Raw genomic sequence first — 23,784 nt, forward strand, 5'->3', positions numbered from 1 at the left:
GAGACGAAAGTCGACTCCAAAAACAAACAAATAAGCAAGCAAAGTTTCAATGAGAAATACTAATACAAGTAGTAACTTAATAACACAGGCACCCGATGCTAGATAAATACAAGTACAGTCATGCCTCCTCCGGAGTGAAAACCCTGGAGCCACTGTCCATCATTCAAGTTGTGGTCTGAGGGGGTTATTTGCAAGACGCTTCATGATATAACCATCTGCGAGGCTGTCCACCCTTACCTGTCTTGAATCAAAGATCCTCCATTTTTCTTCGTCCGACATTCTGCTACACTCTGCTCCTGATGGAAATCGAATGCGTACATGTCCCACCAATATATTTCGCAGCAAATCAAGTAAGTCCGCCCAAGTTCCAGTAAGGAGATGCAGTTGCATCATGAAAACAGCCCTGACAGATCGTGCTCGTTCGAAAAAATGTTTGAAATCTGCAAGATGGACCCGAGCTCCTCGCCAACAAAGTCGTCCGAGATTTGGCCAAGGTCGTGGAGAGAATGAAGTTACCAAAGTGAAACCAAGAGGTGACCGATCGAACAAGTTGCTCCATAGACGATCCAGATCGATAAATATATCCTGAACGCTTGAGGTATTCAAAACAGTAGAGATGAATTTACAGATGTGCTCCTCTTCGCCTTTTTCTCGGATAGCCCTCACAGCTGAACCGCTCCCTAGAATCGAAAATTTGAAGCCTTTCAGATTTCGCATGGCATCTGTGAGGTCCTGAATATTCCCTATGTGAAGGGCGAGGGCAGAAAAATCTTCAGGAGGTGACACAGCGATCTCGAGGCATGTGAGGTTCGCACCCGATTTATGCATTGCAATTGGCAAGCTGTAAAGGAGCTTCAGAGGTGATTGGTGCGACCCGCTCCCCTTGGACTCCTCCCAACTCATCGGGCGTATCATGCTTCTCAGCAAGACGTGTTCATTGTCAATGAGCCGAATAGGTATTCCTCTTCGGATGTCGTAGTCACATAATCTAACTCTCCGGACCATGGGCATTCTCCCAATCGCTGCTGCTATGCAGCTAGTAAATACGTCGCCCTCATGCAGGCTCTTCTGCACGGTAAACCTTTTCTTGTACCCTCGATATGCTCGGTTCAGAAGAAGTCGGTACCTCGCCCTCGGCTGGGTAAGATCAGCAGAAGGTAAGTCACCGTGGAAATCACGCCATGCCTGTACGATTTCCTCCGCTTTGCGCAATTTCTCCAAGGCCACGTCTCGGGGTATGCCGAGTACGTCTGTAGACCCATCTACTGAGCCAGCCGCATCGGACCCCAAAAACCTTCTGCAGTCTGCATGAAATTCCGACTGCATCCTGATTTGATAGTCCGCAAAATTCGAGAAGCTGCTTGCAAGAAAGCTATCGTACTGATGCAACAGAATTTGAATACTTGTGACGCCTTTGCAGATGAGAGGGTGACGGGAGATATTGTCAAAACGCGCAATCGATGCCGAATCGGTCGGATCAAAACGTATGAAGGGGATGAGAAGATGAGAACTGGTATCGTTGAATTTTCGACAAGTCAGTCTCAGACTTCTGACTGTGTTCAGAGCCTCTGCTGGGATTTGATTGCGCGAATCGATATGGTGGCTAATCTCCCATCCTCTCGCATAGCCACAGACGTTAAAGAGTATTTCATCTGGCATATCTAGCAGCCCAAGATGTCTTACAGACGGTCGAGAGCATATGTTGATGGTCTTCCGAACCGACTCGTGGAAGTCTGCCAACCCCTGAATCAAGGAGTCGAGGATCTCGCACTGGTCTTTAAGAAGGCGGGATAGTGGTCGTGAGGTATCTTCATCTTGGTCTAAGCGAACCAGACAGTTTTGTCTATGCAATTCGCTGACATCTTGGTTTAGTGCCTCTGCACTCTTGAGCATTCCAATGAGGTCGTCCAATTTGATGTTGTTAGGTAGGTCCATTGGAGCAGTCCGCGCCACATGATCATCCATCACGCAACACCACGACTCTCGCTTAAATATAGGATAGGATGGGTAGAGTTTTTGGGACGACACAGGATTTATGCGTCATTGCAAACCGAAGAGAGTTGAGGTTGAGGTTTAAAAAATGAGGTCGAGCGCCACTTGGTACGGTAGCCGAATCATCCTCAAGGTAAATATTGGAAGTTAGCTCAGGCAGAACATGAGTTGAAAAGCACAGACGCGTTGCGGCCAATCAGATTTGGAATCGGGGCTTAAATGCTGCGAATGTTAACTTATTTGAGACAAGAGTTCTGCTATATATGCAGACAAGTAAATAGTGCCTACTCTGGTTTCTCTAGCTATCTTCCCTCTTATGCTGTCAAGCTTAACCTGACAGGCTTCTGCTGGACATATGACCAGCTATGTAAAGCTGTCCCAAACTCACTGCTCACTCGTCCTCACCTACAAGTGCAGCTTACCTCAGTCCTATAATCAAAAGAATCCACACGATCTGTTTCGGGTCCTCCATCTGCGGAGGCCATTCTGTTCTTCTCTCACACCCCAGTGATATTGGGGCAGATTTATCCCTCAACGCTGGTGAGCCCATCTGCCATGAGCAGTCCATCTTCGACTTGCTCGATCGAACGCCATGCCCATACGTTGTTCGGACTTTTCTGCGGTGCCCCGATATCATCTTATGGAACGCCTCGATGGAAATCTGTATGATTGCAGGAGCATGGCTAACACGTCAGACCAAATTCTGCAGTGGATGCAACAGCTCTCAGATACAGCCGCTTAGCTTGAATCCCGAGGACATGTTCACGGCGATATCAACCCACGCAATATCCTTTACAGGAAGGATAAGCTCAAGCTAGTTGATTTCGACCATTCAATTCAGATCGGGGACCCTCTAGACGTCGGATACGAGCCCTACGTCCGCGGCTGTAAGAAGTGAGAAACAGGTGGCAATTTCGGCATCGCTGGCCCACGTACAGATCAATTTGCACTAGGATCAATTTTCTGATAAGCGAGGAGGCGTTCGGTGAACTTTATTGGGCAAGGAAAGAGGAATGCGAGGAATACTATAGGCTTCTCCGGTGTCTTTGACATGGAGATTATGTAGTTGGTTTTGTCGTAGGTCTTGTATATTTCCTAGTGCGCGCCGACTTTCTCTCATTGTGATACTATCTAATCGTCTAAGCCCTCTCTAGGGAGACGCTGGGTAGTTTATGAGAGCGAGAGAATAGAGAAGATCCGGGAAAGGAGGGGCGTCTGGGAATTTCTACCTCGCCTCTCTACTAACATTCGCTAGCAAAACCGTCCTTACACTTCACAATTAGCGCTGTATTATTTCTTTATGTAAAAGACTTTGCAAGACAGAAGCGTGTGAGAAAATTTGCTTTAGCTTCTATCTGGGATTTATCTTTTGCAGAATGCTTTTAGAATAATAAATCACTATGCTCAATCTAGTAAAGTTAAAGGTTAGACACAAGGTAGTGTTTACCTATCATAAAAAGATTAGCATAACGTTACCGCTCAGGTATCTAGAATCCAGCCAAAATACGCCTAATTCTTATATACACACCCATCCAGAACTCCAAGACTCAAGCACTATATCTAACCCAAGTCCCTAACCTTTCGGCGCAATAGTCAAAACAACCCATTTCACCCTCCCATCCTGATCTTTCAGTGGAGTCCAATGCGTAACATATCTCTCCTCCACTCTCCTCAACCCCTCCTTTTCCCCTCCAAACCATCCCGTACCCTTCTTCTCTTCAAATCCAGTCAATAAACCCGTCTCCACACTGACTGCTTGCTCCATTTTCAATGCATCGCGAACAGTCTGCTTGAACACCTTATTGACTGACGATGAGGCCGAATTCGAGAACTCGGAAAACACCTTGAAGATATCCTTGTTGTAAATATGCGTGATACCGCCATTCGGAAGATTCAGACACAGCATGTCGATTACTCCAGGGGAGTAATACTGCACTGTCAGAATCTGCGTCGTCGCATTCCATGTCATGACAAGATACTATGACATCGTCATTTAGACTCGCGACACCAGCACAGGGGCCATACCTTTGAATACGCAGTGTAGAAAGCTTCGACTTGAGTTCTGAAGGTTAATCTCCCAACACAATTGATCAATTTGCTCTCCATGCCAGCCTCGTCCCGAACCTTCACCTTAGTCGCGGCAGGAAGTCCAGAAGCATTATACTTTCGCCAGCTCTTGAAGAAATTACTTCGCGGCTTCGATCCTCGAGAATTGCCATCTCGGCTGCGAACACTAGGAGTCTTTGGTTTTCCTGGCCCTATTTCATCCAGCTTGTCGAGCTCGTCGTCATTGATACTCAGCACCCGTAGGATGTCGTTGCAAGAATGGATCGTGGTACTGCAATTTATCTGCCCTCCTAAGAAAAAGCATACCTCGCCTTTTTCATTCAGCAGCGGCGCCACATACAGTAAATTCCAAAACGGGTCTCCATTTTTGCGGTAGTTCAAAAGTAATTCGACCGTCTCCTCGCATTCATGTATCGACTTCCGCAGCCGACTCGTAGCATTCCTATCGGTCAGATCACCTTGCAAGAAACGACAATTCCGTGGTATGATGTCTTTGCGGGAGTATCCAGTCACAGCAATGAATCCATCGGAGGCGATTAAGATCGGGTTGTCGGCGATATTTGGATTGGTCAGACAAAAGCAGTCGCCCAACCCTTGAAATTTTTCTCGATGGTCTGCCAAAGCCAAAGAAGCTTGTGCGGTGACCTGGTGTTTGACAAATCTTGGGTAGATGTCGCTTGCTAGCAGCTTCTCCACGTGGTCTTGGGCTCCTGCAAATATTCCCTCAAGGGCAGGAAGTGTGATATTTGTAGCTTGCTTGAGGTCGCCTGATATGTGCTTGATATGGGAATGTGGTAGGTTGATCTGGCGGGGAGCGTCTGGAGACGTGTATGTGGAATGAATAGATCCAAGCAGCTGTGTTACTTCGTCCAGAAGACGATTATATTTGTCAACCTGTGATAATGATAAGTAAGTAGATGTAGTGGGACATATGGAAGTGGATTGTTCTCGCCTGAGAACGGCCTTGGGCTAGCCTCATGCACCTTGCGGAGCGGGTATCCGTACCTTTTGCAGAAACTCAATATTCTCTCCACAAGCACGACTCTGGCAGAACCTCAAAAACCGATGTGCAGTTGTCGGATTATGCAACACAATATTGAAAACCTCCGAGCTGAAGAAGTCCGTCAAATTCGCATTCGCAGATCCTGCTGCGTTCATTGTAATTTCACTTCTACTGCTCCACGATTCGCTCTCCCTTGCACGTCTCGACTTTCCATGGTCTCCACCTCCAATGCTTCCTCGACGCTCCTCGGCTGCGGCCGTTCGCTCATTCGAGTTTCCATGTTCTCTTCGCTGTGTTCTACCCGGGGATAAGGGAGGTAGCGCGGGCGTCTTGTTAAGACTGGTACTCGAGGAACTTTCGTACGGATTATGGGACAAGGACTCGCTACTTTGGATGACTTGATCAATGGATTCGACGGTATCCGACACGGGAGAGTGAGCCATGACGAGGCCAATTTCAAGATCGTTGGGACGCAAAAACTCTAGGACGACAAGCAGAACGACAAAGGGAAGGGAGGGGTAATATTTCGAGATGGGGGCCTAGTGTTGGGCAGCTGGGCCTTACCAATCGATAAAAGACCCATGACATCTGCGATTCAATATCCTTGAAGTAGTTCGGAGCGGGACATCTTACAAGGTAGACCGGTAGCAAAGGCTTTTCCACTTCAGGAGCAGTTTGGCACTTGGATCGAGTCTAAACTCGGGAAATCGGTGGGGGTTGGCAGAGATTGGTTTAGTCTTCCGGAAAGAACTCATCGGAACATTTTCTTCATCGAATTAGTCTGGAGGACGGTGGGAAATGTCACGACCGGAAGTGGAACAATCATCATCCTCGTCATCGTCAACCCAGATCCTAGCATCCAGGAACCGGGCCTAGATCGATTTGATCTTTGCAAACAACGAATCGGAACACCAGACGAATAAAGATGAGCAAGACGTGCAGTAGTTCATGATCAAAGCGTCCCCGCCCTTGCAGAAGAGGGTCCTGTGCCGTCTCTCGCAATCATCAGCAAGCCGGAGGAGTAGAAGTGTGTATCAATTGCCAGCAAGTAACTTTGTGGCGCTCTGCCTATCAATTGTTCTCCTTCGCCTCAAGTCTTGTGGTAAGTATTGCTAGGGAGCCAAGCTGAGGTTTTGCTTTTGCGATGATTCGAGTTCTAATCGAGGTGGTATTGCATTTCGGCAGGATCGCTGGACCCTGATTCCCCAGAACCAAGATCCTAGCTGGCCCACCAAAGATCGCCGTCCTCGCTTATCAGCGATTCTTGTGATCTATCACTTCCTGAGTGTCCTTGAGTTATGTCCTCGTTCGTTTTTTTCTTTTCACTTTGCTTGACTAGTCTCGTTCCTCAAATTCATCTACAAAGCTTGGTATTTGATGCTATTGCTTTTGGTTCCTGATAAAGTGGTCAACGGTCCCGTTCCTGTCATGCAGCCATCGTTCGATTCTGGAATGTCCAGGGTTCTTCTCTCCCCTTGAACCTTGGCTCCAATAGAAACTGGGCGAGAAATTATCACCTGGCGCAGCAGGGGCGGACATGTTCAAGATCCGTCCGTGTTTGAAAGGTTCTGTAGATCGCAGAAGTCATGTTGATTTGTACCTTTCCAGGATTGATTCGGCTCCAGAAAGGACCTCATTCAATTCTATCTGCTGCAATATTCTCTTGTTATTTTCATTTCCTTTCTGTCTCTCAAGGGAAGCGAGTAATGATAAAATTTGCGCAAATTCTAACGAGTGCCTCTTGCAAGTTCTTTCCAACTATGTTGCAGTTGTGAAAGAGCTGGAGGTGCAGTACAAGTTCATCGCTAAGCTTTCCAGGCCTGCAGAAAGTTTGTGACTTTCTCATTCAGGACCTTGGCGAGGTGATTAATCTGTTCCCAGAGCTAAAGGCAAGATGCACATACAATGCCGAGCATCTCATTGCACAATCTCGGATTCAGACCCTGATTGTGCCCAAGTTATCCTCAGATGACTGAATAAGCGTTCATTGTGTACCTCCTGTTCGTGATGCCTCGGATTGGGCCCATGGTATTGTCACGTGATAAGTATTCACAACCTTGGGGTCGCCTCTCCTGGAACATGATTATTTGCTGATCTTTATTCGTCTAGATGCATTGTCATGTTAGAAAAATGGTTGAGAATACATTTTGCTGCTCTGGTGTCGTGACTTTGGCGTCAGAATGAGGCTTTGCCTTCATTACCAGCTCCGGTGTGATGCATGCAACCATGAAACTCTTCCCAAGACAGATAACAGGAATCCCATCCAAATGGATTCAATTCAGCATGGAAAGTTTTCAAAATTGCCAGATTCGACTTCCACTTCATTCTACACTCCCCTTGACATCAGCAAGTCTCAAATTCGTTTGATTCACATCCGGCCTCGTTCAGGCAGCGACAGCAACACCATTATCTGCACTCTTCAGCTTGCCGATCTTGACGACGAAACCTGTGTCTACGATGCACTGTCCTACGAATGGGGAGTAGAAACAGACAATCCTCCACTCATCATCCTCAACGGGCAGGAGACACCAATTAGAGAGAATTTGTGGCAGGCTCTGAGAACTATGGGATCTAAGCAATCCAATCTACCCATATGGATCGATGCCCTTTGTATAAATCAGAAGAATGACGTAGAACGAAGTTCTCAGGTCAGTATGATGGGTCAGATATATCAACGTGCTTCATGTGTTATTGCATGGCTTGGGACCGATGTGTCCTTGGAAGACAGTACCTTAGCAGCGACGCAGGAAGCCTTCCAGCTGGCAGAACTTCTGTACGGCACATCTAAGTCAGATCGCTATTACTACCGTCCGGAAGCAGCTTATTGGCGTCCGTATCAATATGCATCCTCGGTGGCGCGCCCGAATGTTCCAATCACATATCAGCATCCTGGATGGACTGGAGTATTTTCTTTGTGCCAGAGATCGTATTGGACTCGCCTGTGGATTTTGCAGGAGCTCGTTCTAGCTACTCGCATCATCATCCAGATAGGACAATTGCAGTTGAACTGGGCGGCCCTCGAGCATATCCACGATCAAATCACAAACGCGAAACAAGTCGGTGGCAACAATCTAAGACTGAATTACTACGCCCAGGCCACTCGCTCAAACAAGATGGTACAAGACCTCTCAGGCACGGTTCCGTTCAAGATTCTCCAGCAGCGGGTTGCTCGGCGGGCCATAAGTCACGAGTTGTACACTCTATTCGAGTTGGTGCAGATGTACAAATCAGCGGAATGCGTTGATGTACGAGATAAAGTGTTTGGACTGATTGGACTCTGTTCTCAGTGCTGCAGAGAGAATGTCGTTGTGGATTACCAGAGAACACCATTGGATACTTGTCGCATGTTGCTGGAGCACTACCTATCTCGGCACAGTATCCACGGCCTTAACCTCAAGAATGGGAGCAACGTCGACCTATTCACGCTTGTGAAAGAGGTAGTGGCTATCTTCACTGACGGAGGTAACGAGTTCCCGCTTCCAGTGACTGGAGATCCTTTCCCAGAAGTCTCCGAGGGATCAAAACCAGATTCGGTTGCTATGATAGCCTGTTCGCCTCGATGCTCTATCAGTCTGGAATTTCAAGGAGATATCAATCACTTTTCTCGAGTATTTTTCGATCGCCACTCAGGCAAGGGTTATGTTCTTCGCCTCCTTCATTTGACCGGCCTACCCGATCCTACTCATAAGTATTGGATGTGCAAAATCAACGGCGTACAACTTCTGATCCTTCGTGAGCTACATGAACGTCTTTGTTTTGTGGGAATCGCACAAGATACAGAGGAGGAGTATGATGAGCCAGACTTAGCGAAAGCGGTAAATGTCCAAGTCGGCGAGCACGTCCAGGCTGTAGAAGAGATGTCATCCAAAATGTGTTTGTATTTGAATTTCAGAGCACTGACGGATGTCACTCTGGTCTTAAATCGTACCAACGTCGATAATCCTATTTGCTTGCTTTTGAGCTGGAACTGCTTGTCGTGCGATTACTGTTGGAACAGACGATTTTACTTCGGCATCAAGCCCAGATGGTCGCTGGCTGCATCGGATGCGAAGATGATTCAGGATTTCAACAATGCTACCCAAAAGATGGTTGGAGACAAAGAAGTTGGTACAAAGTAAGGATTGATATAGTGCAATTACCTCAGAATAGTTTTGAATCAACCAGACTGCGATTTTGGCCCTGTGCCAGTTCGCATCCCTCCGGCGGTGAGCTGGATGTAGCGGCGTATGCTCTTCTTACACATCTCAGCACATTTTAAAGGCACAAGACAGTGGACTTAAAGTCACATGAAGCAATTCACGCTTTAATTTGGTTATTTGAGACTTTAATTTTAATGCGCTATGTTACAACTGTGCCACCATCCTCCCTAAAATCTCATGCCATCAATAGCAACTTGAAAGTACAAACCCATGCCTATCCTGTCGAGGCATACTTGGTCCCTCTGGTGCACTGGAATTCAGAAGACCGGATCGAACTCGGTGTCCTTCTGACCTTCTGGGCTTTCCTTTTTGATGACGACGTCGAGTTTTTGCAAAAGGAGCTTTCGCTGGTCGGTGTTGAATCCTTCCGGTAAATACCGGTTCAGTAGATAAGTGTTATTGACGTAATCGGGAGTTTGGGGACTTCGGAGACTCGTGAGACTCAGGAGCTGAGGTCGGACAAGTCAGCTGCTGCGTTGTTGACATGGTCATCGCGCCCGATTCGTTCACCTCAATCTGTCCAACACAGTCCGCAATAGGCTTCTCATTATTGAAATTATTTGCCAACGAATGAGACATGTTGGCTCATTGATCCACGTCCAATAGATGGGAAGAAAGATAGTTGTCTCATTTTTGCGACGAAATGCAGGCCGGTCAAAGGTGATATCTAGAACTAAGCCACCCTAGCGCTAGCGTCGGGAGCAAACGAAAGTAAACAAATCTACTTCTACCTCCCAGGTTTGGAATTGTTTTCTCGCAACTACACCATTCATAAATGCTTCAACTCCAAACCTTTCAACATCAACAACTCCAAATGTAACAGAATTCTCTTGAGCGTATTCCGATACTTGCATACCCACCACCACAAAACATCATCAACGACAAAGAAGGTGTTTCGCGATCTCACCTTCCCAGCATTTACTCTCCAGGAGACAAGCAGATTGTCAGCAAGTCTACATCGTCACTAGTGGTACTGCTCAAAGATATATCCCTCCACGCTCAGAACGCAAACCCCTTACAGAAGTAACACTCGTCTTCAAACTCTCCCCAACATTCACGATCACCAAGGCCACCCTCCTCGCTCTCGAAGATCACAACGAACAATGGATGACAGCCAGGTCGACTTACCTGATATTGCGTCTTTACGACGGACTGCTCAGAATGGCGACGAATCACCAATCGTAACGTTCATGGCCTTCACACCACAACATATACAGGAAGGAGTTATGAAAAAAATTGTTTCTGATACATGGACACCGGCCGTACGACAAGACCATATTACCTGGGCATTGCAGTCGCTGCCACAGGATGAGCTGGAGCAATTATTCCAAGATCCAATGCTTTTATCTGCTGATAGAATATTGCTGGTCGCGAAGAGCGCAACAGAGAACTTAGACCCCAACAGCCAAGCAAGACTGATATTCGGTACCGTGCAAAACTGGACGTCAGAAGAAAAGGAAGCATTTGTTTCGAATGTTGAGGCAAGTCCCCAAAGGCCTCGAACTCGTGAGACTTCGAACTAATAAGTCACAGTTCAGCAATCTCACCTACGAGCCACCTCTCGATGATGATGAGGTTGAGATGAAAAGAATGGTATATGAACGACATTTACGGGAGGCACAACAAGAGTTTTTAAGACAACTAGAATCACGCCGGCGAGAAACAACCCCATCTACCAGTTTAAATCTGCAGCGACAAGCAGGCAGTGAGAGCGATCGAGAGCCGGAGATTGAACCAAGCGGGCTAGAAGACGAACCAGAAGGCGAACCAGCAGTTGAACCAGCCGATTCTCTGAGTTCGGGTCAGACCTTAACTATATCTGAACAAGGAAACAGCCATGTGGAGCCTACGACAGATCCCGGTATGTCGCAACAGAGTACGACTCCCACACAAGCAGAGCTTACTGCGATGGAAAGTGCGGATAGACTTATACAACAGGCCACCTTCTTTGATGGACTACAGATTGAGGAGGTCCTCCGTTTGGCCCGGGGCAACGCAGTGGAGGCGAAGTTCATATTCGCTGTTCAACTTTACTGGAATCGTCCCTTAATATATTCGAAGTTGGTTGGAATGTTGAGCAACGCAAAGGCTTTGGTGGATATCGTGGTAGACGAGCCGACTGGGATTGAAGAAAGTGCGCTGAATATCGGTAAAATGATCCGATTTTCCAAGGAGCATAAGGCTTGTCGCAAGATGACTTTGTCTATGGCCCAGTTTAGGCTAGCAGAGAAAGCCCACGAACTCAAACATGACATCGAGCAGGAACATCCCGAGTTCCGCCCGCAACAAAAAAAAGCCGAACTGAACAAGCGACTTGAAGAGATGTACTTGCAGGTAACTGCAGTAGTGTGTAACGCACCCATCATCGAAGTTGCGGAAAAACTGCGGAGGAAGCAAGTCGACCCCGCGGGAGTTACTTTGAAAGAACACTTTGTAAGTATCATCCATTAGAAACGCGACCACAGCTGACAAGTCATAGTATACAAAACGGCAAATCATAAAAGACTACAAGAACGCGGGAACGAAGCTCTATCTCTTGGTTATGGCTTGTGGAGGTGAACGAGGTGCAATTTGCACCTGGCCCTACTGGGCTACCGATAAAGTATCCCACGTGATGAAGCCGGCCAAGATAAAGATGGAAAGAATGAAGAGATTGATAGAGGTTCTGAAGCTGAAGGCAGGATTCGATTCGGTGGTAGATCTGGCGCGGCATTGCTCGACATGGTTCGACCAACTCGTGTCGGGCACGATATCCCATGCAGAGGCACTTGAGCTACTAAAGCAGTACGGCCAGCTGAACGGCCTTCAAGATGCAATCAGACAAGACCAGACGATGCCTTGGGCATCATTTGAACGAGGACCCACTGATTACGTTCAAACCCTGGCAGAAGAGCATGAGTTCGCGGGCAAAAGATATCTTTCTCTTGGTCGCCTCGATAACCCGATTGTGATTCCCGTCCAGGATTTCTCCCTCTTCCAAGCGAACGTTGCTATCAACGACGTCTTGTTGGATGCGATTTTGTCGGTCCAAGAAATCCCTCGACACATGCTCTTCGGTCAGTGCAACAAGTATGGAAAGATGTACGGAGAGGAACCACACCCCATTGGCGAGGTTGGTGTGGAAATCTTGGATTTCCACACAGTGTAAGTCATCTGAGCCGTTTCATGCGACTCCGCTAATGATAGTCTGTCCAGGTTTCTTTGTCCATTGTATATTGGCGAAGTATATGCTGCACAGAAAGGGGCGGGACATTTTGTTGGGTTGGTGGCAACCATCGACGAAAACGACAGGGTCTCATTCATAGGAATAAACACTCTACCGGGGCACGGATCCATGCAAGTAGCGTCAGAGAGCATTGCGTACTGGTTGGTGCAGAACCATCCGCGAGGCCCCCAGCTCCAGATGGAGGGGGATATACAAGAATTACCCGTTAGTAGGCAGAGAGAAACCAGTAATGACTGTGGGGTTCTCGTTTGCTACCATCTCATACACTTCGCGACGCACGGTGTAGTAGATGGATCCTCGAACCTAATACTAGGTGACATTTTACGTTGCAGATATGCGAACATGATTGCTAACGCCGTTGCAAAGTGGGAGGATGAAAGTAGTTTTGCACAAGGAGACGTCGTTGACATGGAAGGGGATAGCGAGATGATAATGTAGGGTATTTCTGTACTAATACATTTAATACACACATCTTATACCTTTGAAAAGTATCTTGGAGTGATATACATGTATGTAGATATTAAAGTAAGAAGAAAGTAGAAAATAAAAGTAATTTTAGCTAGTAAGACTAAAAGATAGTTTTTTTTTTAACTTTTAAACATCTTAAGCTTGTTAACTTATAGTAATTTACTTGTAATAATCTATTGGTTTATAAACTTTAGTAAAGTATATATTAGATTAAGATATATTTGTATCTCTCCCTTTAATATACATTTGCTCTCTCTAGTGTTCTAGAATTCAGGTTCAGTTAAAACTAGATCCTGATCTAGAGATATAACGTAACGAGAGAAGAGGAAATGACTAGCTCAGCTAATTACTTTGATTCGGATCCTGACTCTATGCCTTCCTTCACCTCCGCAGCGGCCTCAAATTCTTAACTTCAACCGAACGTATTTCCGAAGTCAGCTCTGTGACTCGATAAGAAGAAGAAAAGAGAAATAAAAGGAAGGAACGTTTCTCGATGAAAATCTTTGCAGGTAGATGGAAGTCTTAGAGATCTTCTCTGAGCATCCTGCAGTTACCTCGCAAATCATGGTATGTGGTGGACCAGGCACATCTGAACCCTGCAATGTCGATACTGCCACCGTGAAGCGAGTTGAAAGGGAAGTGCCTTTACAACTTTTAGTGTGGCGGCATACAAGCTCAAGGATTTGGGGGGCGAGGTGCAGACTCTGGCCGATATACGGCATGGGCTGCTTCATAGAAAGTGAGACCTTCAAATGAGGGCCAACTGACATAAAAAACACGCCCGTCTTCACGCCAGTATGGTGGAGGATACCCAGGAGGGTAGCTGCTACGAGGCCATGTGCTAGGGTCCCGGTATCTAATACGCTGAGGAGCTGGAGTGTCGACTGTGGCGGTTGTACTGACTGCGGCGGTGCCCTGCGACTCGGCGGCGGTAGCAGACTCGATATTCGTCTCAGGATCATTATGAGTGTCCTGATCTTTTGAGTGTTGAACTAGAATCTCCTCTCCAACGTCTTCCGTGTCCTCTGCACCACTGAGATCGCTATGTTGTAGGGTAAAGCCGCTCAGACTCTCGCCGTCCTCTGAATCTAAAGATTCACTCTCGGAATCAGAGCCAGCGAAAAAGTCGATATTCTCCAAACCCAGGCTATATTCCGGCGAGCTCTCAACACTGCCCGCTGAATCACTGTCGTAGTCTGATGAATCGTTGTCGGAGTATGAGGCTTCGCCACCTTGGAAGGTCTGTTTGGCTTTCAGTCTCAAGTACCTACATGGACACATCAGTCTCTAGTCGCATTTAAAACATCATTCGAAAACATACCGTTCGTATGTGGTCGCAGAGCCAAATTTTTTGACCTCGTCGTCATTGAATCTGGCACCACATGAATAGTCGTTGTCGACGAAAGGGCAGAAGATGTTCTTAAAACCTTTGTCAAAAACAATAAACTCCATGAATGCCGAAATGCAAGATTTGCAACGGTCAACAGCCTTGTGTTTGCATCGCTCCGTGAGACGCCCATGGCAGAACTCCACAGCTGGCTCAGATTTCCTGCAGGAGGGACATGTCTTCACTAACTCTGAGCTCTTGGCATTATCTGGGAATGAGATCAGTATTGACATCAAGCATATTTTCAACTCGAGCGACGTACTGCAATCAGATCTTTCCTCCACCAGGCTGACTCCATCACTTATTGAGCTACTTTCTCCAACTGCAGCCACCTCATCGCTTACAGCTCTTCTCTTATCCTCGTTTCCACTCTGGGCTCCTTTGTGGTCTTGGTCATGACTGGTATTTGCGATGTGGTTATCACTCTCCAGAGTCGCTTGAGCAGCAGCTACGCCATCACCAGCAGTCTTCAAGTTCGAAGTCTGGCTGAAGACCTCTGAGGTGTGATCAGTCTCTGCTGGATCTGACGAGGTAGCTCCGCTGTCCGCTTCACTTCGGGAATTTGAAATTCGGAGAAGAGCTCGCGCAGCTGACAACGTATTGTTCCTTTCGGATATAGTTTTTTCAGATGGTTTGGATAAAATTCTATCCTCGTCCTTTGAAGATTCCTCTTGGGACGGATTGGCATGTTGCTCTTCACTTTGAATATCGTCGTATCTGCGAATCGGAGCATCGATTTGATTGAGGATGAAATCTGTTTCATCACGCTTGCGTTTTCTTGTGTTTGTCTCTGGAGGCATTGTGTATGGGGTGTAGATGATCGAAGCTCACTATAAAGTGAAGGCAAAATATGGGGAAAGATTTGTGGTTAGAGTTGTTGTCTGTTGTTGTAAGATGGAGAAGATACAGCTTGGAGGCCAACAATAAATAGTCGAGAAGGGGTAGAAGCAGGGATGAGAAGTCAAGATGGCTCGATTGAGTGAGTGGAGTGAATTTCATAGGTGAAATTCACATTAGCATACGCTTCATGGCATCTAGTAAGACTTGTTTGACTGATCAAATGTATCAGAGGTAAGGTGAACAGCAAATTTGCGAGATTGGTATCTCACACCAGACTCAAGGCGGTCCAAGAGGACAAGCTTTCGACATGAATTCATTATCTCAGAGCATATTGCCGATCAAGTGACCTTTCTAAGAGATCTTTACTTTCTGTTACTGTACAGGATAACCAACATCTTGAACTGCTGTTGCTTTCTTCGCTGTCGCCCTAAAATATTCTGAGCTGACTCTTCTAGGTAAGTGTCCTGCGATCACCACCAATGTAAGCCGCCGTTGAAAATTCTTCAGCACTAATCACCTTTGAATGATTAACTTTTCAGCTCATCTTCGATAGAAACGTGGAAAACATCCTCTCTCGCTTGGAGACATGTCCCCCAAGCTTTTGGGTCTATATATCCTCTCGTTCTCTCCTAGGCTACAGCTGCGCGCAGCTGATGTTCTTTCTTTCTCCCGCTAAAAAATCATCTTTAATTCAATAATCTTGATAGATTCTCTATCCACAAGCTAGCTCCTCTTGGCCATATGTGAAAGGAAGTGGTCTAGACTGCCCGTATGGATTGGCTTTTCCAAAGCGAGGGAGTCTGGACAATTGATCATGGCAAAACCCGCAATACCCATCCAATCAACTGGATGTACAAGGTCTCTGTACCCCTCCTTAGGGAACGAGATGCATTACGACCTACCATGCATAATTCTCCAGTTGATCTACAAAACCTGTTTCTCCGTCGCGCCACCGCAATCGCCACCAAACTTTCATATATAAACCCCATTCCTACCACCACCTTTCGAGAAATCGAAAAATCTCGCGAATTCAATGAAAACTCAAATTTTCATCCGATACGGCCCTTTCTAAGTGCCGTATCCGTCGATGCTTACAGGCTGTCGCTGGACTGGGTAGCCCCCGATCCACACTTCAACCGATCTGATGACCCTTGCAGGTCGCAATGCAGAGCGCAAGGCACGATGGCCACATTTCAGAGCTTTCTCTCGATCAATGGACGCATCTACGATAAGCGGTTCAAAAATGGCGTTATCAATACCCTCAAGTAGCGGAGATGTCTCCGTGGAAAGTTCACGCGTTTCTGATCCCATCCTACCTCAAAGCCGTTAGTTGCGCAATTTTTCTGTTCTTACATTGCATCTCATACCCATATCCGTCGATTCAATAATCACGGAGCATGGATTTCCAGTTTGTGCTCAATAGCCTGGGAATTGGATTTTATTGGTAACAGATTCTCGATGCCGGATTCGAAACCTGGGAGAACTTGAAAGACATCACAGAAACTGACATGTACGTATTCCAATACTGGACCAGACATCATCTTCAAATATTGATAGTCAATCTCTAGGCAAGCTATAGGCATGAAGTTGGGTCACAGGAGAGTCCGTGGGTCTTCCGGAAGCCACTGAGCACCCGCTGACCAGGTCCTAGCGGCTTCAGAGAGAAATCGCAACATCGCGGGGTTACCCGAGAAATGCGGGATTGGAGCAATATGTGATATGCTGCTGTATTGGTCCTGAGCGACGGAATTGCGCTTCAAGGGTGACTAATGACATTTTCTCCTGATTGGTTACATCAATGTCCTGCTTTTCTTGCACCTCGTTCTCTTTGAACAGCATTATGTACTGGCACCGAAGCCCATCGTTCGAAGAGGTATCTTTTGTCTATCTTGTGCAAATAAATTTTTTTCTGACAATGTGGATCTACAGATGATGGCTCAGGATTTGCGATGGTTGACTGAATCAAGGGGGGAATCTTCAGTGGGAGGGAATGTGGTGACGAATGGTTTTCCTTGGGGGCTGAGCTCGATCTCTCCTGGAAATTGACGATGGTAATGGAGCATTGCACCTTCCCATATTCTAAAGTACCTATGGCATATAATTCTGTGTATTTTGAGTTTCGTTTTCGCTTCAATTGGAGCGTGTTTGGAAGCGTTGGAGTTCCCGAGTTTCAATCAATTGAGCGGAAGAGTGTTTTCGGGCATAGCCTTCCGAGGTACCAAAGAATCCAAATCTTTTCAAAGCAGTCATTTCAATGGAAATAAATCGTAATTCGCATCTCCATCTGGGCAGAGCGTCGTTAAGCAAGTTTGTATTGACGATCTCCAGGCGACACTTTCGCTTAACTTACAGTGCATGATGATCCGTCCTCAGGCTCACGAGCAACGCTGCAAGCGAGCAAGTAAGTAAACAAATGCGGGGTCTATGACGTGGACACCTAATCACTCACTGTGAATGTAACAAACCTCACCAATATCTCAAGAGTTTACTTTGTCAACAAAAGTCCAATACATACAATTACGAATCCATGCCTTTCCAAGATGCTCTCAAAATTTCCAGATTTGCAGGACGGACTCCAGAACCTCTCAACATCCTAAGAGCCAGACCGGAATCCATATATCCCAACTTGATCTAGCATAAACAGCAACTCCTCCAGCACATTTTCGCTGCAAGTCTACCAATTTTCGATCCTCAGCAGATCCCCATCTCCCGCAAGCCCTTTCTAGACTTTGACTTACGAGTTATACAGCCTTGATCCACACCCTAATTACTCTCCACAACACTCCCCTACTCAACTTCCACACTTTTCTCAACGGTTCGGAGTTGGGCGGCGTTCCGTCTTTGACGATATGCTCACGTAAGGTATGTTTACATTCCATAAAGTCAAAGATTAAGCGAGACGGTGATTGCTGATCTTGTTACTCATGACAACCGTGAACCAAATACAACCAAAGACACAACCTGTTCGCTACAAAAGTTCAAACACCCAGCTCGTCACACAGATTAGGAGTTGATTCCCTCCTCAATAACAACCTAAACCTCATCCTTCGGCTCATCAGCCGCCTCCAAAACCCCCACATCAACCCACGCCTTCCTCACCTTCCCCTCCACCTCCTCATCAAACAAGCTCTTTGCATACCCGACTGTCAAATCCGCAAGCACCTTAAACGCAGTCGAGGTATCAATCCCCACCAGCTTCTTATCCGTCAAAGCCGCATACCACACCTTCCCCGCCTTCTCCCACGAATACCCACCAAGCGCCACACTCGCCAAATAGAAAGCATGATTCGGAATCCCCGAATTGATGTGCACTCCCCCCCAATCCCCCGCATCCGTATTCGGCGACTTGACATAACCCGCCATCGTAGCAGGCTGTCTATCCTTCCCGACCTTAGGATTATTATACGCCGTGCCAGGGGCCTTCATGCTACGGAGGGCCTTGGCGTTGGTGATTGCAGGGAGGAAGATGCCCTCGCCGATGAGCCAGTCCGCGTCAGAGGCGAGCTGTTTGCCGTCTGGGTGGAAGTACTGCTTGATCATGGTGCCGAAGACGTCGGCCATGGATTCGTTGAGCGCGCCGGATTGGATCTCATATTCGAGGTTGGCGGTGAATTGGACGACGCCGTGGGTTAGTTCGTGCCCGATTACGTCGATGTTCTTGGTGAAGCTGCCGAAAATTTCGCCGTCGCCGTCGCCGAAGGCCATTTCGTCGCCGTCCCACTGTGGATGTCAGTTCTGATCCTGAATTTCAGACAATCTTCCAAGTATTCTCGACGCTGGGAAAGACACATGAGAAGAGCTACTTACAAAAGCATTATCCATGCCCGGCGGCCCAGGAACATCGTCATAATGCAAACTCCCAATCATCTTCAAATTCGCATCATCAATCCCATCCCTCTCAAAAACTTCCTTATAAAACTCAAACGTCTTCCCGAAATACTCCAGCACCTCCTTGGCACTTTGATCCGCCTCCAGAGTCGTTAAATCCCCACCTTCAGAGTACAGTAATTTCTTGCGCAGCTTGGCCGTCTTCTGAGACGTGTAGATCTTCCTGAAGAGACCGTCTTCGGCGTCGGGAGCTGCGGCGGATGCGGTAGTGGCGGTGGAAGTGTCTGTAGAATCTTTGGTATCAGCGCCTGTGCGGATGTCGTGGAACTTTTGGCTGGTTTGCACGGAGTGTTGGGCGTGGGATTGTTGTGAGGGAGAGGTTTCTGAGGAGGAGGCTATGTCCTCGAATACGTAGGAGGGGATGATGGAGGAACGTCCGTGTGGACGGTGGATTTGAGACTGAGATTGAGAGGGAGACTGACCTCCGCTGGTACTGGAAGTTAGGCCTTGTCTGGCTCCAGCACCGCCATGGCAATGGGTCTTGCGTTTAGCGAGGAGCTTGCCGCAGTGATCGTAAGTTTTTTGGACAGCGGCACGTGTTTCTTGAGAGGTGTTGTTGCTCTCGAGGATGTCGAGGAGGAGGTTGGGTGGGATGATGGGGCAGATATGCTTGCATGGTTTGTATGGGAGTTCCATTTTGGATGCCATGATGTTGACTTTTCGCTTCAATCAATTTGAAAGTTAAAGTTGGAAAATTGATACACTCGCGAGCATTCATCGAGGTTTATATAGACATGCCAACCTAAACAAGGCTGGATGGCATGCAGCCACAGTTGTTTGGAGCCTAGCTGGACATCAACCGCCCACCATCAATCAAAACAAGACTATGCGAGGCGGACCGGTACTTACCACCATCCGCAGTTTCAGATGAGAACCTGCCAGTAACCAGTCAACCACCCCCATCAAAACCCAGGAACAAGTATTCGAAGCTGCAGGAGCCAGGTATTTACCGCCCTGTCATCCTATCCTCTGCATTGTTTCCAATCCCAACCCCAGCCTGATTGCGTTATTCGTTATCTCTGTTTCATGCACGCCTCACATCCTCGTCCTCATTCATCCACACAGACCAAGCGATGATCGACTCCAAGTGCTAAATCAAGCAATTCCAGGTTTCTGTTTTAGCTTGAAAGCAGGTTTATATTCCCGTGGCCACGAGGGCTAGAAGGGGGATGATGTTACAAGTTTGCAGGAAGCTTCATGCACATGACATGAGCCAAGGAGGAGCAACGTATGTAGCGTGATATGTACCTAGGTCACCATCACTATCAATATTGGACGAGGCGTCGAGTGCATCCATCACATCTGCATACTACACCTACCCCTCTTTCAATGGGGCTGTGAACATGCACCCCTCACTTACCACTTACCACTTACCACTAAAACACAACCTCTCACAGGCCAAATCACTAACCAACAAGCTGAATTACCTGCAATAAACAGCATGCGTTCAGCTGCGATAAGCCTATCCTGATCTGAACCACCATCCTCCGAAACCTTGCTTTTGGATCAATGAAATGATCAGCGACCAACGCCAGCTTTCAAACTCCCCCGCGCCCAATCGGGGAGAAGGGAAGCGCCCGCTGCCGTCGACGCCAAGACGGCATGGATGGTAACCTATGTTATCTACCTATATCGATAGCTCCATAGGCTGCAGTAGGCAAGTCGTGCATAGAACCCTCGGTGAAGAGGGAGAGGAGAGCCTTGGAAGTATTTCTTCTTTGTTTAGCATACGAAAAGCCGAGGTTTATGGTGACGACGACTCTGAACCGCAATTCTTTAGTGGTTCGTTTACCTCAATTGCACATTCGACTCCCACGCATGTATCTCCTTAGCAGGCTTGTGACCCTGTGCAAATAATTGTATATCCAAAAAAAAAAGCAATACAGCAGCGGGAGAATAGGACATTTCCCCATTTCATGCTACAAGCTACATGCTACACTGCGCTCGATAAGATCGAGGCTGGTATTCGGAGCTGAAACCCATCCTCCGAGGCTGGCTACAGTACTGCGAAGCCATGTGACAGATAGACAGATAGACAGATAGCCAGCCTCAGCTCGCACCCAGGTTACACGACATCTCTAGACTTTGGGGTAAGTTGTTGCACACCTTCCTAAAACAAAAATCTCCTATCGAGGTCGTACAGAGCTCTAGGCTTACAGGAGGATACTAGGTAGGTTATCTTGTACGACTCTAGACTCTTGATTGTCTTGTTTTGCGTTACATTGCACTGTGATATGTTGGTTGGCTGGTTTCCAGCCAGCTGAGACGTTTCGCTTCAATCACGGCTTGCCAATCACGATGCCCAATTGAAAGTGAGTACTCTTTTGATATGCTTTTTGATTTCATTTATTTCCGTTGCTTCGTTTTGTTTTCATTCAATAGAGAAATAGAGATCTATCCATTTATTCGGATGTTTTCTCAGATGATCTGCCACACAAATTCAACCTCCACTGTATTCACAGCCGTGAATACCTTCTGCTGCACCGCTCCGACTGGCACCGCAGCCGCGTAGAAAGATGTGCTGGTAGCGTATGCTAGGGAGCCGTTGATGCTCTAGAAGGTGTGAATGTCAGCTTTGAGTTCGCAAGATTCGGATCTCGACTTTGAACGAGATAGTTTTCGGGAAAACAGGAAGAAACAGAGACAGGGACGAACTTACGGTAAAAACACCAGCAGTGTTCCCAGCAGCACACGAAAAAGCCCCAGCGATAATATCACAAGGTCCCTTACTGCTCGTGAGTGTGAATCCAGATCCTATCCGCCATGTCAGCCAGTCAATTCCACAACCTCAACCCAGAGAAAACATACCATCAGCAACATTGCTCGCCGTATACGTCGCACACGTCCCGGTCGTATACCACGTCCCAGCACTGATCAAACACCCCTTGTTCGCACCACTCGTATAAGCCTGCAAGAATCCCTTCCCCACATACGGCGTCCCAGTTGGCGTCGAACCCGGGGGAACGCTCGTCGTCGGAGAAGCAGGTAAGTATTTCGGGACGTAGCGAATCCCGGTTTCTGGACAATCGGATTTCGTTCCATCTGGAGAGGTGGGGATGAATGATCCTGTTGGGACACTGCCGAGTACGTTGTAGTGGTACCAGATCTCTTCGAAGCGGGTTCCGCTGCAGCCGAGGGTGACGGGGAAGCCGTGGGCGGCGGTCAAGGCGGATTGGATGGCGGCGAGGGTGTAGGTGATTGTTGTGGAGGGGATGATTCCTGCTGCTGCGAGGACCTGGGGATTTGTTAGCTGCAATTCTTGGACATGTGAGCGATGGAGAAATGAAAGAGGCTAAGCAAGAAAGCCATCTCCCATCATCCCCCGTCCCCAGAAACCAATATGATGAAAGTGAAATGATCAAAAGCCAACAAGAAACATACCTCGAAACTCTTCAATCCTCCGAAAAGCTCCACCGCAACCTCAAAGTAATCCACGACCTCCTCCTGACCCTTGTGACCGTCATAACACTTGGTATCAAGCGTACTGATACAGGTTCCATGCTTGCCCCATTCATGCTCCCAGAAACTCTCATCATTTCCTTGATAATCCTTCCAGAACGTAGTCATGTAGGAAAGGAGATCAGTCTTGCCGTAGGATTGAAGGATGGCGGTGATGTTAGTATATTCACGGGCGGGGTCGCAATTGGCTTCATAAGTGCCATCACATTTATCTGGCCAGAGCCCGTGGATGGTCCAGCTGTTATTGGGGCCTGTGATGGGTACTTTAGTATTTCAATTCCGGAAGCAGAGATGGTACAGAACATACCAGTACTAGGGGCAGTATCCCAAAATTCGGTCAAAAGCAATTGTCCTCCTGGAGAGTTGAAACAACACAAGTCCTCCACAGCCGTGGTATTCTGACAGCTCAGTTGCGGATTTAAGCAAACTTTCGGTGTTCCAGTTGGTGCACTTGTTGGCGCACTCGAAGAAGTTGCCACCGAACTTGTCGAAGTCACTTCCACGCTCGACGAACTGCTCGTCACAGGAGCAGAGGTTGATGAAGCTATAGATGCAGTTGTCGATGACGTGACCGAAGCAGAACTTGAAGTAAATACCGTGGAACTCGAGGTGATTGAAGCAGAACTCGAAGTGCTCGTCGCAATGCACGAACAAGCACTGCTCACCCTGCTGCTCACATTGCCCGTACAAGCCGCAGCCGCAAAACTCGGAATCGCTACAGATGTAGAAGCAGTGAAAGTCGCACAGAAAGATTGCGCCTCAGCTAATCTCGCAGGTGCGCGAAGACCGCGGAGACAGTTATCCGCATTGCATGCCGCCGCGGCGACGGAAGATGCTGAGACGATTAAAGGCAGCAAGAAGGAGGCGAGAGGAGACATCATATAGTGGAAAGCAAATTATCTCCTGAAGACAAAAATATAAAATCTGGGGTTTGAAAACTCTTTAATACTTATTTGCCTTCAGCTAAAAAAAGCACCGCTACGCCTTCGGACTTTTGCTTGCTTCCAATGGAGCAAGTGAGTGCGGCGAAATGCAGGAACAGAAAGCTGCAGGAACAAACTATCGACATGCACATTTATCCGTCCAGAGAGATAGATGCACATGTGCAGCTTCATTGGTCGGAGCAGATCGCGGGTCTTGGCAGGCAACCGAAGGGGAAGGAGGATACTCACACTTGTGCATCCCCACTTATGGATCAGGAACAGGGCATGTAGGAACAACTCTATTCCCCACGTGTGTTCGGATATCGCCGAGA

At 47.5% G+C, this 23,784-nt stretch overlaps 8 protein-coding genes across 8 annotated transcripts; 2 read left to right on the forward strand and 6 right to left on the reverse strand.

Moving 5' to 3' along the window:
• Positions 1-159: 159 nt before the first annotated feature.
• On the reverse strand, positions 160-1,965 carry ONS95_001157 (uncharacterized protein; the record flags this gene model as incomplete). Its single annotated transcript, XM_058494342.1, has 1 exon — positions 160-1,965. One exon carries the CDS (start codon positions 1,963-1,965, stop codon positions 160-162), a length of 1,806 nt encoding a protein of 601 aa, XP_058364545.1.
• A 1,376-nt stretch (positions 1,966-3,341) lies between these two features.
• ONS95_001158 (uncharacterized protein) lies at positions 3,342-6,403 on the reverse strand. Its single transcript, XM_058494343.1, has 3 exons — positions 5,065-6,403; positions 4,018-4,953; positions 3,342-3,970 (listed from the first exon to the last, which is right to left on the reverse strand). Exons 1-3 carry the CDS (start codon positions 5,503-5,505, stop codon positions 3,566-3,568), a joined length of 1,782 nt encoding a protein of 593 aa, XP_058364546.1. The 5' UTR covers positions 5,506-6,403; the 3' UTR covers positions 3,342-3,565.
• Positions 6,404-6,687: 284 nt separating this feature from the next.
• Positions 6,688-9,507, forward strand: ONS95_001159 (uncharacterized protein). The gene is made up of 2 exons (XM_058494344.1): positions 6,688-6,891; positions 6,944-9,507. The coding sequence occupies exon 2, from the start codon at positions 7,243-7,245 to the stop codon at positions 9,178-9,180; it is 1,938 nt and encodes a 645-aa protein (XP_058364547.1). The 5' UTR covers positions 6,688-6,891; positions 6,944-7,242; the 3' UTR covers positions 9,181-9,507.
• An 11-nt stretch (positions 9,508-9,518) lies between these two features.
• Positions 9,519-9,840, reverse strand: ONS95_001160 (uncharacterized protein; the record flags this gene model as incomplete). The annotated part of the gene is made up of 2 exons (XM_058494345.1): positions 9,519-9,710; positions 9,772-9,840. 2 exons carry the CDS (start codon positions 9,838-9,840, stop codon positions 9,519-9,521), a joined length of 261 nt encoding a protein of 86 aa, XP_058364548.1.
• Positions 9,841-10,364: 524 nt separating this feature from the next.
• ONS95_001161 (uncharacterized protein) lies at positions 10,365-12,925 on the forward strand (the record flags this gene model as incomplete). Its single annotated transcript, XM_058494346.1, has 4 exons — positions 10,365-10,736; positions 10,795-11,694; positions 11,741-12,405; positions 12,457-12,925. The coding sequence occupies 4 exons, from the start codon at positions 10,365-10,367 to the stop codon at positions 12,923-12,925; spliced, it is 2,406 nt and encodes an 801-aa protein (XP_058364549.1).
• Positions 12,926-13,630: 705 nt separating this feature from the next.
• On the reverse strand, positions 13,631-15,142 carry ONS95_001162 (uncharacterized protein; the record flags this gene model as incomplete). The annotated part of the gene is made up of 3 exons (XM_058494347.1): positions 13,631-14,222; positions 14,277-14,550; positions 14,605-15,142. 3 exons carry the CDS (start codon positions 15,140-15,142, stop codon positions 13,631-13,633), a joined length of 1,404 nt encoding a protein of 467 aa, XP_058364550.1.
• A 2,521-nt stretch (positions 15,143-17,663) lies between these two features.
• Positions 17,664-20,742, reverse strand: PRT1_1 (Translation initiation factor 3 subunit b). Its single transcript, XM_058494348.1, has 3 exons — positions 19,493-20,742; positions 18,990-19,294; positions 17,664-18,902 (listed from the first exon to the last, which is right to left on the reverse strand). Exons 1-3 carry the CDS (start codon positions 19,716-19,718, stop codon positions 18,216-18,218), a joined length of 1,218 nt encoding a protein of 405 aa, XP_058364551.1. The 5' UTR covers positions 19,719-20,742; the 3' UTR covers positions 17,664-18,215.
• A 746-nt stretch (positions 20,743-21,488) lies between these two features.
• RNY1_2 (ribonuclease T2-like) lies at positions 21,489-23,410 on the reverse strand (the record flags this gene model as incomplete). Its single annotated transcript, XM_058494349.1, has 5 exons — positions 21,489-21,623; positions 21,730-21,824; positions 21,879-22,305; positions 22,452-22,780; positions 22,837-23,410. The coding sequence occupies 5 exons, from the start codon at positions 23,408-23,410 to the stop codon at positions 21,489-21,491; spliced, it is 1,560 nt and encodes a 519-aa protein (XP_058364552.1).
• Positions 23,411-23,784: the final 374 nt, after the last annotated feature.

This window comes from Cadophora gregata (assembly GCF_030347475.1).
Source record: "Cadophora gregata isolate MNR1 chromosome Unknown scaffold_1, whole genome shotgun sequence".
NCBI classification, from domain to species: Eukaryota; Fungi; Ascomycota; class Leotiomycetes; order Helotiales; family Ploettnerulaceae; genus Cadophora; species Cadophora gregata.

What these genes read in the sequence shown, in the direction of transcription:
- ONS95_001158 (XM_058494343.1), bottom strand. Translation starts at nt 5,505, where the DNA reads ATGGCTCACTCTCCCGTGTCGGATACCGTCGAATCCATTGATCAAGTC. An exon ending in ATATTGAGTTTCTGCAAAAG is followed by an intron (nt 4,954 to 5,064) that starts GTACGGATACCC and finishes TCATTATCACAG; the next exon opens with GTTGACAAATATAATCGTCT. An exon ending in TCTACACTGCGTATTCAAAG is followed by an intron (nt 3,971 to 4,017) that starts GTATGGCCCCTG and finishes ACGATGTCATAG; the next exon opens with TATCTTGTCATGACATGGAA.
- ONS95_001159 (XM_058494344.1), top strand. Translation starts at nt 7,243, where the DNA reads ATGAGGCTTTGCCTTCATTACCAGCTCCGGTGTGATGCATGCAACCAT.
- PRT1_1 (XM_058494348.1), bottom strand. Translation starts at nt 19,718, where the DNA reads ATGGCATCCAAAATGGAACTCCCATACAAACCATGCAAGCATATCTGC. An exon ending in AACTTCCAGTACCAGCGGAG is followed by an intron (nt 19,295 to 19,492) that starts GTCAGTCTCCCT and finishes AAGATTCTACAG; the next exon opens with ACACTTCCACCGCCACTACC. An exon ending in CGGGCATGGATAATGCTTTT is followed by an intron (nt 18,903 to 18,989) that starts GTAAGTAGCTCT and finishes TGACATCCACAG; the next exon opens with TGGGACGGCGACGAAATGGC.